The sequence below is a fragment of the Rhopilema esculentum genome, chromosome 2, assembly GCF_057945365.1.
Source record: "Rhopilema esculentum isolate cy_ngs chromosome 2, ASM5794536v1, whole genome shotgun sequence".
NCBI classification, from domain to species: domain Eukaryota; kingdom Metazoa; phylum Cnidaria; class Scyphozoa; order Rhizostomeae; family Rhizostomatidae; genus Rhopilema; species Rhopilema esculentum.
In genome coordinates this window covers 4,116,399-4,132,997 of record NC_142816.1, presented here as the reverse complement: position 1 = coordinate 4,132,997, position 16,599 = coordinate 4,116,399, and the positions used below count along the sequence as shown (strand labels likewise).

The 16,599-nt window shown below is 36.3% G+C and overlaps 1 protein-coding gene across 2 annotated transcripts in view; it reads left to right on the top strand.

Annotated features, from left to right (window-relative positions):
* The window catches only part of LOC135695275 (uncharacterized), a 51,984-nt gene that overhangs the window by 6,586 nt on the left and 28,799 nt on the right, over window positions 1-16,599 (top strand). For both annotated transcript variants that reach the window (XM_065214278.2, XM_065214279.2), the window contains exons 2-5: window positions 12,466-12,795; window positions 15,050-15,273; window positions 15,681-15,737; window positions 16,442-16,576. In XM_065214278.2, coding sequence (XP_065070350.1) covers window positions 12,466-12,795; window positions 15,050-15,273; window positions 15,681-15,737; window positions 16,442-16,576 — 746 coding nt within the window. The remainder of the gene's footprint in view (window positions 1-12,465; window positions 12,796-15,049; window positions 15,274-15,680; window positions 15,738-16,441; window positions 16,577-16,599) is intronic.

Sequence of the window (16,599 nt, the reverse complement as noted above, 5' to 3'; positions counted from 1 at the left end):
ACGAAAATAATGGATGTTACCACAGAAGAATCTAAAGCCCAGATACAATTTACTTTAACATAAATAAGAAATTTTGCTTTAAATAACAGAAATTTAGCATTTTTGTCCTAGTGTCAGAAAGACTGAACATTTGAACGCTCCCTCGATGAAGCATTATACACCTTGGTGAACTTCGTTAGAACCTTCAATATATTTGTACAATCCTCCATTTAGAACGTTAGGTCTTCTAGTCCAGATTCTCTCACGAGGCTGCCTCAATAACAAAAAGGTGCCTAAAATTGTATGTAACCCCCAAAGAGTGGTGAATACGGTTTTTTCGATACATGAAGTGGTTAATTGAAGCTTGGGAGGCCACATTCCAACACAAAACTTCAATCTTGCTGAACTTCTGGAACTACTCTCAGTTCATTGCTGAATTCTGGGCGAGGGTTGCGGAGGCTTTACCCCTTGTACAATCCTGCTTTCAGTGGTCTCTCTATAGACTACCAAGACAGAGTTGAAATTTTTGATCACTTGGGTAAAGTACACTTGAATGTATTCCGTGCCTCACAGAGTTCACCCGAGGCCTTACATCTTTGCATGGCAGTGTGAACTTTTTATTCGACAGATAGATTAGACGGTGATAGATTAGAAAAAAGAACGACTGCTGTAACTGTCTTTTTGTGTTGGGAGATTCGTGACAACTAAAGCCATTCCTAAGACTGAATCCGCCACAATACCCTTTAGAAAGAGAGATGAATTCAAGGAATCCTTTTAGCATTGCCATCTTAGGACCGTTCATAACTGTTTGAGTAAAACAAAGACTCGTTTATAGATCCCAAGTGAAATTTTTCAGTTATGTTTACCCATTACCCAAAACGACCCTAAAGCTAGTTGAACAAATGAGTTAAAGACACTCTTCTCATTCCAAAAGACAACATTTCGACGATTGTTAATGGATTTCTTTTGATAGCTCTTCGTAATGGGAACCTCTTACCTCTCCCATAAATGCAAATCACTATCGAGTATAAAGTGGGAAAAGACAGCCTATATCTGAACGCTCGAATAAATAACAATGTAATTATGTTATGTAACAACACACGGAAAAACCGACCAAGCAGGATGATGATGATGATGATGAAGTAGCATAAAGGATATTGCATCATTAAAGCGTATACTAGTGTCCAGTCTTCCCACACTGAAAATTTTGCACTCTGATTCAAAGCGCTAGTTTTAGTTTAGATGCAGGCTTGTGCATGAAGGTATTTTAAAGATTTTATAGAGATTGAATATCAATTAATATGACATTGATTCTATAGATTTTTCCTTGATTGTTGTATTTTATGATTTATGTAATGTCAGTTGTTACGATAATGGAAAAACACTAATTTAGACTAAGATAAAACAATTTCAAGGATTGAATAAAGCAGTTCACTTGCTGCACAAAGAACATGTGCAGTTGTTTTCATGGAACCAAGAATTGCACATATTTTTTATTTCTTCAGGATTTTTGGCTCCTTTGATTTTGGGAAGTGAGTTTCAGACCCCTGGAAATTGAGTGATTTGAATCCATAATTTGTAGTTCTAACCTTTGGTATCAAAGGGGATTTTATACATAAAGCTTGTGAGTCGTTAGTTTTGGCGGAAGATAGTCCTGCATAAAAATAGAATTCAGATTGTTAAGAGTTCTCTCCACTTCAAGTGCTAAGATTCTAATTGATTGAAAATAGATAATTTCTTTCGAGTTGGCAATTAGATCCTCATAAGTCGATGAAAAGCCTTGAATCCAATAGGCTATCTTTTAGAGATAGGATACGCATTGAGAGTGATTGTAATGAAGAACTGTAGTTTTCTTATCAACTAGACCCCTGTTTCGTTTGCCTCGTCTCTTTTACAAGACATTTGAATACTGTTAACGCCTTGAATATTTCAGTACAGTGTCACTAATTCTCTCGATATCTATTTAACAGAATTACTCCCTTTTGCTTGAAGTGGATGCTAGGATATTGTTGTTTTCAAACTTCTTCTAGAAAAACCAGTTGAATTCACAGCTGTTCTCAATTTGTGGTCGAAAAACCGTACCTTTTGGGAGATTTCTGCTAAGACATTTTCCCTATAATTACCCGAAAGCTTGTTTTTTTGTTCACAGCAGCTGATTCTTGCAAGAACCTATGATTCCTAAAACGTTTTCTTCCGTGGTGGTTTTGCACAAGATGATCACGCAGTTAGATATACCGATGGAATTAAGATTTTTCTCGAAAACAAATCAATTTGGTGGTGCTTATCAGTTGCTCTCTACTGATATTACCAAAAAACATTGAAGGTTCATTTGCTTGAGGCAGTAAAGAAGCTTTCTTTTCAATCTCTTCTCTGTCTCCATTCACGGTTTGTTTAGCGACTTGTTTGCCGCTCGGAGCCGCTATAGGAGAGGCTTAACCGTTGCGTCTGAAACTGTTTCTGATGTTGTTTGATCAGTGTGTAGGACAAGTCCTTGATACGTTTTCCGATGTTGTTTGAGCAATGTACAAGAAAATTCGTTGAAACTTTTTCTGATCTTTTTTCCTAGTGTGTGTAAGCCACGCCTTTGAGACTGCTTTTGATTTTGTTTGGTAGTATTCCTTCCTAACACTGCTTCTGATGTTGTTCGGACAATGTATAAAGCTAGTCCTTGAAATGTTTTCCGATGTTGTTTGAGCAATGTACAAGAAAATTCGTTGAAACTTTTTCTGATGTTGTTTTCCCAGTGCGTGTAAGGCACGTCTTTGAGTCTGCTTCTGATCTTGTTTGGTAATATTCCTTCCGAACAATGCTTTTGATATTGTTCGGACGATGTGTAGAGCTAGTCTTTGAAACTGTTACAGATTTTGTTTGAATGATGTATAGGAAAATTTGCCAAAACTTTTTCTGATGTTGTTTTGTCAGTTTGTAGAACGCGTCCATGACTCTGCTCCTCATCTTGCTTGATCAGTGAACAGAACAATTTCTTGAATCTGATGGTGGCTGCTAAATTCATTTCAGATACGTGATTATCGTAACAGAAATAAAAAAGGAGATTCGAAGGATCCTCTTGAATTTAGAAGGCTTATTTGTCTTTAGTATGCCGTGTTTACATAATTGATTTCCTGTTACTACAAGGGGCCTAAGCATTGGCAATGCTGGATTTTGTAGCAACAAAGCCAAAGCGGATCCTTACGCAATGAGTCCGTATTTGATGCTCTTAGTATACAAAGGATGGTCTGACTAGTACAAGATTAATCACGAAAATGGATTGATTATGCTAACACAAGCTCGTCATCACGACCACCCCATACGGCATCAGTTGATTATTAGCTTCAAAAGAATACCATTGGTTTACACCTGAGGGGTATGACAATTAAGATATTGTTGTGGTAAGCTGATTCAATTTTCGGTATAATAGTTTGGGAAGAATAGGCTGCACCATATAGGCTGAGGGAACAGGGCCGTCGCCCAGGCGACCATGCCTCGATTTGATCGCTATGGTTATTTGTAAGGAGGCAGCTAACAGTGATACATGATTTGTTGAAGGCGAGGTTGTAATATGAAATATTTTTTATTGAAGCTCTAAGGGAATCCCTTAATAGGAATAATGCTTTGGATCTTTACTTGGATCTAAAAATTTGTAGAGGTTGATCAAGGAAAAGCAGACGGAAGGAATTAAATCAAAATTGTCGAGACACACCCCCAAAGAGTGGTGGAAAATATCCTAGAAATGCGACCAAAATATGAATGATATTGCCAATAGTGCACTAAATTGTTTCATAATTACGCTCTTGGGTTACTAATCCCTCGCTTCCCTGTTGCATTTCCGTAATCTACATTGAATACTACAAATATAAGTTGACAAAATCATCCACTCTACGCCCAAAAGAACTTTTGTCCATAAAATTCACGTGAATCTGAACCAAAGCACCATAATGAAGGGCAAAGTTGTTAAAAGGCTTCAACTAGATGCGATTATTTTCCAGTGAGAAATTTGCAGTGGGTAACTGTTCAATTTATTCTTCCCTAAAAAATGTACGTAGCATAGGAAAAATCCCGTTTTTCATCCAACCCTTATTCACAACACGTCGCTTAATGCTTTTCTGCATCAAAAGAATCCGTTTCATGACCCTCGAACGATTTCATCTTCGGACTCTTAATCTGTACTTAAAACGCATGAATGGAGACGATTCGGCTTATTTCGTTTAGTGGGCTTCTAAAAAATTCAAAATTGACTTTCTTTGTCATTCTGTCATTATTACAAGCATAGGAAAACGCGATTAATTTAACCAATAAGACCAGTGAATGGAAATGACGGATATGAACTGGAAATAAGAGCCTCAATACCCACAATGATTGATGACTCTGCAGATGAATGTTCAGGATTGCTGCTAACTGCTCTTAAAGTCTTGCCAATGCTCTAAGGCCAGTCTCAGGACAACATAATGCAGCTCTTACATACACTAGTTAAGTCGGGAGACGGTACCAAGGGCCGCGGAAGCGGGGGAGCTGAGGGGGCTATAGCCCCCCAAATAATGTCCGAAGTGTATTTGAAACCATACAAGAAGTGGCCCTGCTCCTGATTTTTAGCATGTTTAGCCCCCCAAAACATTTTAGCCCCCTCAATCCATAATATGCTCCAGGGTCCTTGGACGGTACCGTAATAGCACAACAAAATGTGCAGGGGCTCCGATGCAAGCTGGAAAATAGGGGGATAAGGGCAATTAAGAAACATAACGAAAGACTTTTCAAAAAAGCCTTACTGTTTTGTAAAAAGTGGGGGCTTTAACCCCCCGTTATCGCAGGCCCTGCTCTAACATTATCATAAATTTAACTTTCAAATATTTCAACTGCAAACACTTAAAGACGTTATAAAATGGTTGTTAAAGTCCAAAGTCGGTTTAATATGTTAAAAATATGGATGAGATATGGTCCATGACAGATTTCAGGTTTGCTAACGGTTCGTTACGTTTTGGCTTGGTTCATGTTTTAGCTTAATAAAGGAAACAATATACATTGATTTTGTGGGGAAGGAACCAATAATCATGCTTCTAGATTTCAGCATGTTTGAAAAACATTTATAGCGTTTGCAAGCTGAGAGGTATTTCATAATTCTCTTTTCAGTTTTGTGGTCAAAATTGAGCAATTCTCAAAATCGATTTTTTTGACATCACCACTTTGGAACTCTATGTGATAAAATAAAATACATGATCAAAGGATCACAATTGATTCTATTCTATTGCTTTTTGAAGCTGTGTGATGCTCTTGCATACTGTTAACTTAAGTTTGTTGTAATTTTTCTTATGCTGCAGACAACAAGAGAGAGAGAGCTAGTGCAGTTTTGGTAGTGCATTGCATCGTGAATATTTTGAAAGGATATGTACATTCCAGTATAATTAAAATTGCTATTAACATGTATAACTTAGCTAAGAGTTTTCATTAGAGATATCAGTTTAAAATTTCATCATTTAGATTTGAGTCTTTAAGCTTATTAAGTGCCATTCTAAGAAGAAAAGCTTTGAAATTTCCTAATTTTTTATCAAGTTAAGATGAAAAATGTTATCCTTTTGAAATTATATTTTGGGTGGGGTTTGTTATGACTAAGGGTCCGAGAAAAGCTGCTGAAGATTTTTTATTTTGACAACTTATTGCAAGTTACGGGTCGGAATATGATGGAGACTGCGCACCATTTGTTTGATGATGACATAATTTTCTAGATTTGTTTTGACTGATCGCTTCTCGAAGACGTGTCTTGAGATGGAGCACAAATATGATTTGAGAAATGAACGTCCCTCAACAAAGTTATAATTATCGAAGTAATTATCTTGAGCAAAACCAGAACAAAAGGGAGCTGCTTTACTAATATCCATATACTAAAGATCCCCAATATTCCAGGACTCCTTTTCTCTTTAAAGTTCCTGTTTCATTTTCGTTTTTATCTTTTGAAGTCATCATAACACGGTTAAATTTGCAGGCTTTTTATTCTCTCTCTTTAGAACCTCGTTTTTGTTCGCATGATCTAATCATATTAGGTGTCCATCATCCAAATCGAGGTTTAGATAAGAAATGATGTGGTATCGACGAATTTGAAATAATAAAAGCGTTCAACTTCGATAACTTTGATGAAATTTCGGGAAAAGATAAGTGAGTGTAATTAAGAGGCTAACCAACTTCAAAGATCTTAGATAGCGGTCTGAAAGAGGCACTGTGGCCCACCCATTAATTTACGAAGGGTGAATTTTCCCCTCTTTAATGTGCATACTTCCTTCTCTCACACTGTACAAATTTTAGAAATATCAGACGTTTTCAACTTGTCTTTCGTTCTGAGATTCATGTTTACTTTTCCTTGCAATAAGAGCCCAAATCTGCCCATTCTCTGTGATTCATCTTTTTTAAAAAGCATCTCCAGTACTTTGTTTTCAACCTTATCAAGAATCTCCACGTCTGTCATTTCTCTTTCATTGGCTAAGTCTGAAACTTTCTCTTTCAATTATTTTACAAGCTATTGCAAAACTGACTTAAAAGTAGTGTTCAGAAAAGAGTCCATCTTTCATCCAGATGATTATATTCTGAAGATCTGAAAACCTTCCCCAAAAAAGCAAAGGAAACGGGATGGGGTTGATGTGGCACTGAATTTTTTTTGTTTCCATCAGCCTTCGTCAATGTCATTGAACATGTGACCACCTGGTCTTCTGGGTCCTGCCAGTCAACCTAGCCAATCAATAAGCGTCTGGGTTGTTTCACGGTTATTGATTGGCCAAAATTTGATTGACAGATAGTTTAAACCATTTTAGTATCTATTGTAGTTCGTACATACTTATTAATACTTTTTTATTGTAAAGTTCCCTTAAAACCAATATTGTGACACTTGGGATATATGGAGTATAGTTGAATCACAAAGATACTCTGTTCGCTACTGCTTTCAAATCGGCAAGTAACCATCTTATATGTCATATCTCATGTCGTATTAAAAAATGTCCAACATGCAATTATTTGTTACACTGTTTTATCTAACATTTTGCGGGAGTAGCTTTGAACTTGATTCATTAATCAGAATTTTGCTTCTAATTGAAAAGGAACAGTGTCATTCAAGGAAATATTTCGAATACTTTGAATTACGTAGCAACGATACTAATTTACAGATGAGATTTTATCTTCCTTATTATTAAACCACACGATAGAATATTCTAATCCCGTACGCCACATGACGTTATACTGAGCCAGGAACGTACTGAATTCTTTTCAAAAATCATCAAGTTTTATCCCCGCGAAAGGGAAGCTAGTTCAATGTGCAATGTTTCTTTTAATTGTTTCAGGCTTATTTGCTGGTTGTTGGTTCCTTTGTGCATAATAACTAAAGGCTTCCTTTATCAGTTGATTCGATCTTCATGTCGAGTTCCACTGGAATATTTCTTCAGGCAATGTTCTGTCTCACCTTCACACGGGCGTTCACATTTATGCCCGGCTTAAGCCACCAATCAGATTCAAATTCACGATTACATATCTCTCAACAACCTTTCTTGGTTGGAAATTTAACATTCTGGTAAGAATCTTTTTTCTCGTTAGGTTCATGAAGAATGCAAGTCGTCTCCCTCTAATTATCTTAAAGGGATGCAAATCGTTAAATCTTTTAAATCCGTTTTCGAGTCGCCTGAAGAGTGCTGAAAATCACTTTTGAAATTTGATAGCATTTTTACCCCGACCTAGGACCAAAAAGTCTCTTTCCAACGCTTGAATTTATAAGCAAACTGAACAAGAAGGATCTCTATTCAACTTTTACTTGCCCTTCATTTTCAAACTTGTTGAAGTTATTCGTTCAGAGTCTGTCAAGCCTCCTGGTTTTACGTACTTTTGGTATGAATTTCGCTTGAATTTTTAGGACTGACGTTTTGAGAATTGTTTTTAGGCACCTAAACTAAACAAGCCATAATGTATGTTTCAAAAGCATCCGTATGGTCTATGGGACGTATTCTTTAGTTTGCATGATCCACATCAAAAGTCTTCACCTGATTCGGCGTTCTTTGATTGACATGTTATTTAGACCAATCGGTTTTGGTATTCTCCTCTCTTGCAATTGACACGTGTCAGCAGCTCCAAACTTCGTCAGAACTTCATCAACAGAAATCTTCAATATCGGCCAGCGAACAGCGGACAAATAATGTTGTCATGTAGTTTATTTCCTTCTGTCAGCACTTCCACACACCGGACACTTTTCGACAACGGACAGCAACCGTCACCGTTTTTAATGTGTCCGTCATATTACGGTTTAAATGAAGGAGCAACCTCTCGACAACGGCTACCTCTTGATAAGGGAGAGATATTGATAAAGGTCGGAGGATTCTGCTGTATTGAGTCCATTTCATTTTCGCCCATGTCGTATTACATTTGGTCTCTGATCGCTAGTATCTTAGAAATTTGGAATCTTGTTCCTTTTTATTACATCTTGGCTACTGTGCTCTCTTTCTACTACAAAGAAGTTGCCTGATGGGACTTTATATATTTTGTCGTGGTCTTTAAATATTTTGTATTCACGTCATTCTTAAACTGGTATGATTTTGGTAGACATAAGCAGCTCTGATGTCTGAGTCCATTAATCATCTAATGCTTCGTAATGAATTTAGTTGACTTGTCGCCTTCATATCTATCTTATAACTTCTAAGATATGTAAAGTGGAACATTTTACTTGGATTTCGTAAACGAATCATAAGAAACCCAATTAGCCAAAAGGAAATACTTTATAAAGGATATTTTCCAAGTGATAGTCTAATTCTCTTATCCTTTCGATTTGATATGAAGGCGGTGCTGAAATCGCATATGGCTACGTTTTCTTGTACAGTTTCTTCAAGGCTAATAGAATTATTCAGTAAATGAGATTCTGCTTTGTAAATTTCCAGACCAAGTTAGTCGTTAAGTACATGTTAAGCACTGATCTTTATATAAGTAACTGTAATGGACTCTTGCTTCAAACCAAACTAATACAACTTTTGAAAACACTTGTAAACATTGGCGTTTGTAAAAAGATGTAGATATTATCCTGCAAGTTTTTGCTATTTGAAATTTTGAAAATTTTACCTCGTGACATTGGATTCTCGTCGTCGTATTGCTTTGTTCCTGTATATCTTTCATAAGAACACTCATTGCAAGATTCACAGAATCCGGCGGACAGCCTATCCTGCGGTTCTTCCTTCTTACACATTTCAACTTAATGTTTGCTGCCATGGTAAATTGAATAATGCGTATTTAGTCCCGCATTGGGGACGATAGAGACGTCACAAAACTTCAAGACTGCATTAAAGCTAATGTCATGACAATTTGTTAACAAAATAGAAATCTTAATACAAGTTATAGAAAGAGAAAATCCTGTACTGATAAATACACCTTCGGTTGGCTCTGTTTTCTCAATTCAATATCTTTCACACCATTTAGAAGTTAGAAGACAAATTTAGAAAATTCATAGCTGAACATCTAAATAAAGCAAAGTCAATTGAACGCAGCTTACGTAAAAGCAATCCATGTTAACCGATGTACAGTTGTTTAGTGATTGCATTATGCTTAGGCCTCAGAGTTGCTGCTAAGAACCGTCCTGTTCTACTCACTTAGGCGTGTATGGCTGCTCTATATGCAGCGTCAAACACACTGCTAAAAGTGATCGTCATAAACATAATGCCAGGTGCACGGTTCAAAATTATCATGTAGATATGACTTGCATCTTCTATCGATAATCTGAACAGAATTATCCAGATAAACACTTAAACACTTCACAGTAGAATGCCATTATGTTTTGGAATCTAAACTCATACCGTCCTCATTCGAAGTTGGAGGGGAGGAGGTGTGTGAATATTTATTATAGGTAGAGGCATGGAACTGGGGGCGAGGTGGAAAATCTAAAGGCAAAACGTCCATAATTGTAGAACATATAAACACATATATATTTATGAAGGTGGGATGTGGACTGCACTTATTTTACACCCTTTTAGAAAGCGTTAAAAGACACATAGAAAAACATCACCACTAATGACCTCGTGCTAATTCTTGCAGTTTTCCTTTTCGAAATTTGGCAAGTTAATTTTTGTAATAAAAGCAAATCAAATATCAAACGAGTCATAAAATAATATTCCCTATAAAGTGTCCAGAAAAGAATTTTTTATGGGTTCATTAAACAATTTTTAGACTTTCTTATAACAGAGCTGAATCATTGTTTCCAGCATGTGTGATTACGAGGGTCATCTCAAATTTCGTGTATGTCGAAGTCCTGAAAACTACGCAGTAATTAAAGTAGTTATGAGATCTTTCTTAATGAAAGTAATTTTCTTTTGTGGAAATACTACAAATGTTTAAAAACAAAGTAGTTGTTTTCGATGCCAGCGACGTTCCTCAAACAGTACTGCGCTTAAGTATATGCAAATCTTCACAAATGACGATTTTGGTTGACGAAAGTTTCATTTCGTTTGCTGGTTGATCTTGTTTGAAACATTTAATTTCGACTGAAGTTTTGTAGAGAATGGTCTTATGCCCACGTCAATATTACAAAAGGCTGTTTGAGTTGGTGAAAGAGGATAACGAATCAAAGGCAATTTGCAGAAACAAGCTTACAAAAATAATCGATTTTTCCTAAAATAAAGTTAATGTACGGCAACCACATGAATGTAGAACCGCTTCGTCAATTAGAAGATGAGAATATGGTGGTTTAATGAATGTTTACGAATTTTAGGCCGATTTTCACGCATCTTTGGAATACTCCAAAGCAGTTGAAAGCCAGTTACTAGAAATATTCATGATATTTTTCAAAACACTGGATCTTGGCAAACAGAGAACATTTCGGGGTATTAATCCATTCTTTCATTAAAGTAACGCAATGGTCTACTTCTCAAAACGATTTCTTATTTAAAGCTGGAAAAGAAGAGGAATTTCATCAAATTTTAGACAGGTTCTTTTTGTGCGATTTGTATAAAACAATAAACAAAGTAAAATCGTTGTTTAATCTGTATCCCATTTGGAAGATTCAATTTTTTCTATTAAGTAACATAATTAATTGCCTATTAGGAATAAGAACTAAACCTAATAAGTGCAAAGAAGGAATTAACGAGTTTTAGAGAACAGATAACTTCGTTTGCTTGCTCCTCGCAAAGATATTTCCTGCCATAGATTTTAGGTAGTGCACAAGTTATCGTTACTTCCATAACTGAACTGCACGTTTTCATATGAACAAATTCAAACTACCTTTTCATTGAAATTTTGCGAAAACTTTTCATTATCTTTAGACTAGGCCGAGGTTTTGAGTTTGAAATTTTGCTCGGCATGAATTAGGCATGCAACTGACGACAACGAACAAGAAGACTAAGACCCCGTTTACACTACTGAAAAAAGAATTGAACTCTTTGGTTTCTTATTTGGGCACGATACCTCTTTTTTCATCGCTTCTACACTGTAGCAAAAAACAACGGAACCAATTTGAGCCCGTTTACACTTGAGTAAAAATAACGGAACTTTCATGCGAAACATGCGCAGTGGCGAGGCAATGACGTCTGACATTTTAAAAGAACCTCGCTCGAGCTCTAGATTAAGCTCCGTTTTCAATCGTAACCAAAAAGTTCCGTTCCTGACCGTTGCACTAGAGAAACAAGCACAATTTGGGAACGGAACCAAAGAGTTTCGCATTTTAGCAAAACCAAAGAAGAAGGGAACCATTCCCAAACTAGCTCGGAACCAAGATGCCCAGTGTAAACGCAAGGCCTATCGTCGTTTTTTCAGGCACGGAACCAAAGAGTTCCGTTCCTTTCTCTGTAGTGTAAACGAGGTCTAAAGCAGACTTCTTTTGTTTTGACCTCACCTTTATCATTTATCATTACCTCGTTTTCATCATGATGGACAAGGGACAAACACTCTCTTTTTTATAGAAATACCATAAATATTTTCTTTTTTATAAGAATGCTATAATCTTTTTCTAAGTCCGATATAGTTTCAGGGGAACATCGCCCACCATCAAATGGAGACCATGCTTTTTGAAAAAATTAGATTTGTCAGTCATGCGATTCTCCATTGTAAAGGGAACTGCTGGAAATTAGACAAAAATATGTGGCTAAGGCTGCGCAATATTCTTACAATATTTTTAAAACTTTTTAGCCTCATTGGGAGGGGACAACTTTTATTTCATCTTTACGTTCACTTTTTATAGCCTCAGTTTTATTAAATATTGAAAATTAGGTTAGGTTGGTAAATTTCTTTTGTTATTAGTATTATAACATTTATTAGCGCTTATTTTAATCTTTTAAACAGGTCAGGTTGAAAAACGAATATGTATGAACCTTTAACCTGTATAAATATTATAAAATGAAATAAAATGAAAATGAAATGATTATGCTTATAAGAATTATTCTTATAAAATTAAGAGTGTATGGAATACAAAGATGATAACTTTGGTCAATGGATTCTGGCTTTTATCAACTTTTTCTGCATACTCAGAAAACATAACCTTCAATTTTGCAGGCTTCAAGCATTGTTCGTTCTGTGGCATTAGCATTCAAATCAGTGGGGAAACTTTTAAAAGAGAAGCGGGAAAGAATATTGCTAGCTGAGTCATCATCGTCCTCTGAAAGACTGCGGACTGAATCGGACGGTTCTCGGTATAGAGAGCGGAACCGAACCGAATCTGAGGGATCACGAGAAAAGCACCGGATAAATATCGGAGATGTACCAGCATCAAAGAAAAGACATTTGGCTCTACCAGGTGGAGCACGCAATAAGGCTGGAATTGTTGCATCGTCATTGGCGGGAACTCAGATCGAGGATACCGCTGATCCTGTGAACAGAAATGAGGTAGACTTTGAAATTGTTTGCAAAGAAAATGGGGGCTTCTTGAAACCCTTACTTTCTGGAAGTTTCCTTCTTTGAAAATATACCCTTTAGAGTTATTAAAGTCCTCTGTCAAGTTCCCGAGATCCGTTACTCTGGGTATGTGAACTTTGTCAAAAACCTGTGGTACAGTTTCCCTCTACGTAAAGTTTTTTGTCATCCTGCTTTAACAACTCAAAGGAGTGTCTGTTTAATATCAATTTAAGTGTGTTGCAAAGGCTTATTCTGAATACATCAATTCAATTTACGGCCTCGTTTTGGAAATTTCTCCAAACTACATTATACAACCTTTTTTAAGCTCAGATTTGGTTTTATCACCATAAATTTAGACTGGGTACAATTTTTCATGTTGTTTGTGCTTGTATTTTAAATTTTACGAAGAAATGAAGTTTCAAAACATGTAAGGGATTTGATCACAAAAATCATTCTGGAAAAGCTTTAACTCCCTAGTCGCCAATCACGATCAAATCCTTTATAAAATTTTTATCTTTATGTTATCATAAAATCAATATCGTGAGTAACACCATAATGTAAACTTTCATGTAGACTAAAATCTTTGCTCTTAATCCGAATCTGAAATCTGAGATTTCGTACAAAAGAATTTGAAGAATTTTTCAAAATGAGGCCGTAAGTTGAATCGGTTGAATCGGAAAATGCTAGCTGATTCTTTCGGAGTGTGTTTAATAAAATTCGCATCCCTAAAGAACACGGTTTTGGCAACGATGATATGACCTCCTTTTCAAAAGAGAAATATCATTTACAACTTAAAGACTAACTTAAACACATATCCTAAAATACCTGAGAAAAAGCTGTCGAGATTTCAGGAAAGTTTGCACTCCTGAATATATTTTAAACTTGGTGCGAGATTCGCGGCTACTTTAGTGAAGAGCGGGGAAGAGGAAAGGCAGAGAAGAAGCGGTGAAGCAACGGTTGAGTTCTTCATTGCCATTCTAATATTTTTCTAGCGATTACGCCAACTCTCTAAAACCATCAGCGTCTCTGAAACGTATCTATGTTCTGGCGAAAATATAAACATTAAATGAAGTTTGTGCATCTCTAAGGTTGAGGGTGATCAGTGGTATGGTTTCTAAATATTTCGGTTATCTCTTAGCCGTCTGTTTTATATAAGAATGAGCGTAAAAGTTGCTTTTTCTTTAAAAACATCGACAGCAGTATAAATCTTCTTAAAGTTTTCTAATTCGGAATGATTTGTTTAAATCCTCAACACGTATGTATAAAGCCACCATTGTCTCGTAGATTCAAGTGCCACCATTTTGTTGTGTTCATTCGTGAGCTGGATCAAAGTTATGGCAACCACAAACAGAGCTTCATTAGAGCTTCTCCATTTCTGATGTATAATTTATAAGGCCTCTACTTTTATGATACTGCAATGTGTTTGAGTTACAGAATGAGAAAGGTTTATTTCCGCTAATATTGGCCTAAACTTCGATCCAACTCAATCTCTTCTGCACCCTTTTGTTTGTTTGTAACCTTATTTTAATTCGATATTGCTTCTAGCTATACATATATATGTGGATACATACACATACAACTAATCTAAATCGAATCTACTGTATAACAAATGAAGAGGATATAACTAAAGAAATAAATACGTACATACATAAGCTAAATATATGAAGCAACTTGGATATGAATGGGCAAATTTTACAGGATATCGATGTCATTATATTTGCAAACGTTGCATTTACAGCTCGGACCATCCATCGTGCTATCATATGTTTGAAGCTGTTAAGATTATCAGCTGAAACCAAAAACCAGAGTTATGCATACTTTTTGAATTCAGAAAGACTGTAAGCGTTTCAGGGCTGAAGGATATGACTCGTATATAAAAGACAAGACAGTTTTAACCAAAAACAAATTTGCCTTTTTCTGAGGAGGGGGTGAAGGGAGAGGTGTTGTGGGGTTGAAATATACCTAGCTCTGTTCCCTACCTAGCATAAACTTTGTGTTATTAGGCAAAGTGAAAAATCTTGATGCGGGTGTTAAATGCAATGAAAGAAGGAATCCAGGTTCTCCCAAAGAGCAAAAGCAATAATTACAAATTATCGCTTTTTGCATTAACCAAGGAGCTTCGCCAAGGAGATAAACGAACTTTAGTACGTCATCAAGTACTAACTGAATAGTGTAAACTAGACTTCGAACTGAAGTAGATTAGTGAGAGACAATATAAAAGAAAGAATATGTGGTTTTTCTGTAGATTGTTACAGCATTAGTGCAACGGGATAACCTAGGCAAGCGTCAGCAGTATGCTGAGAGTTCATCGAAGGAAAGTTTTGGCATTCGAGCGAACAGCACAGAAGTGTACTCTGATCGCGAAAAAGACAGTAGTGGCGAGGGAGAGGGGAGGGATGGTGCAGATGAACGAAGGGGCAGTGTTGCTTCGAGCAGAGAAAAGCATTACTGGGACGATGACATTAAAAGGTATCCATCTGCCTCATTCGTAATAACGATAATATAGATACTGATAACGGGTACATGCTCGAAACGTCGTGTTTTTCACAATCAAACTATTATATTTTCATTCTGGTGCTCAATTTATTTGCTAACTATATTATCGTTATTCAGGATGAAGTACCACACGCAACGTACATATTTAATTGGACTCATTCGTAATGTGGTTTATTTTTATTCGTAATGGGGTACTGTATAAGGGGGGTGAAGGTGACATGGGGGACACGTATTGATGTAATGCAATGTAGTGTATTATTTTTCAATTCGATACTCACGTTAGGATATGTTTTGCACCTCATTGAACTGATGGAAAATGTTTCTCAACTTAACCTGATTCTCTTCTAGTATCTCTTAAGCTGTATCTCCTTCTCTTCTAGTAGTGATGTTAGCAAAATCGATGATCTCTATGCAGTGGCAGCATCATGTATCGAGAGGTTAGTGAAATTTACATTGCCTAAGGCCATTGTAGGCTTACCAGTTAGCTGGAAACATGAATTAATGAGTACATATTTTTTATTTCCTTTCCGGGTAATACTATTAATGCTCTCGCCGTCTCATTTGAACAGTTTTGATCCTTTATTAGGTATCATATGAAAATGAACAAAACAAACTTCCTAATTTATTTCAAGGAAATAAAGGTTATGACTGCATTCGACATGAAAACTGACATTGGCATTTGAAGCCTTCTGGCGGTGTTATTTGTAGAGCTCTGATCAGGATAGAATCCATTGAAAATGAGAGGGACTAAATTTAGAAGGAAGGAGCACACATCGGATTGCACAAGTCCTCATTAAATGGGTCTTTGACAATAGATACAGCTGTTGAAGACACTTTGAATTTATAATCAACTTACTGAAACTTATGAGTTCAAACTTTCAATAAGTTTGAGGTGTGATAGTTTTGCAAAATTTAAGATGCATTTGAATTGATATTTTTTTCAGTTTTTGAAAATTTTCGGCATAGAGAATCATTTTGGGCAAACATTCACAAACCTTTTTAAAAGACAATGGAGCCAGAGTGAGGTTGAAGGTCGTACACATAATTCTGACTCAAAAATTTTCTTAAACGCTTTTTTTATTGAAACAGACAAGATAAACTTCTCAATAATCTGTTGTTATTGTTTATTTTGTATACACAGCGGAAATTACAGGCAGCTTGAGATTCTAATTGATAGCGGATTGGCGATCAACTCAAAGGATATAAACGAATTTTCATTATTACATCATGCGGCTGTGAGGAATCAAGTTGAAATCACAACTTTATTGCTTGAAAGGTTTGTTGAAACAACGGACTTTT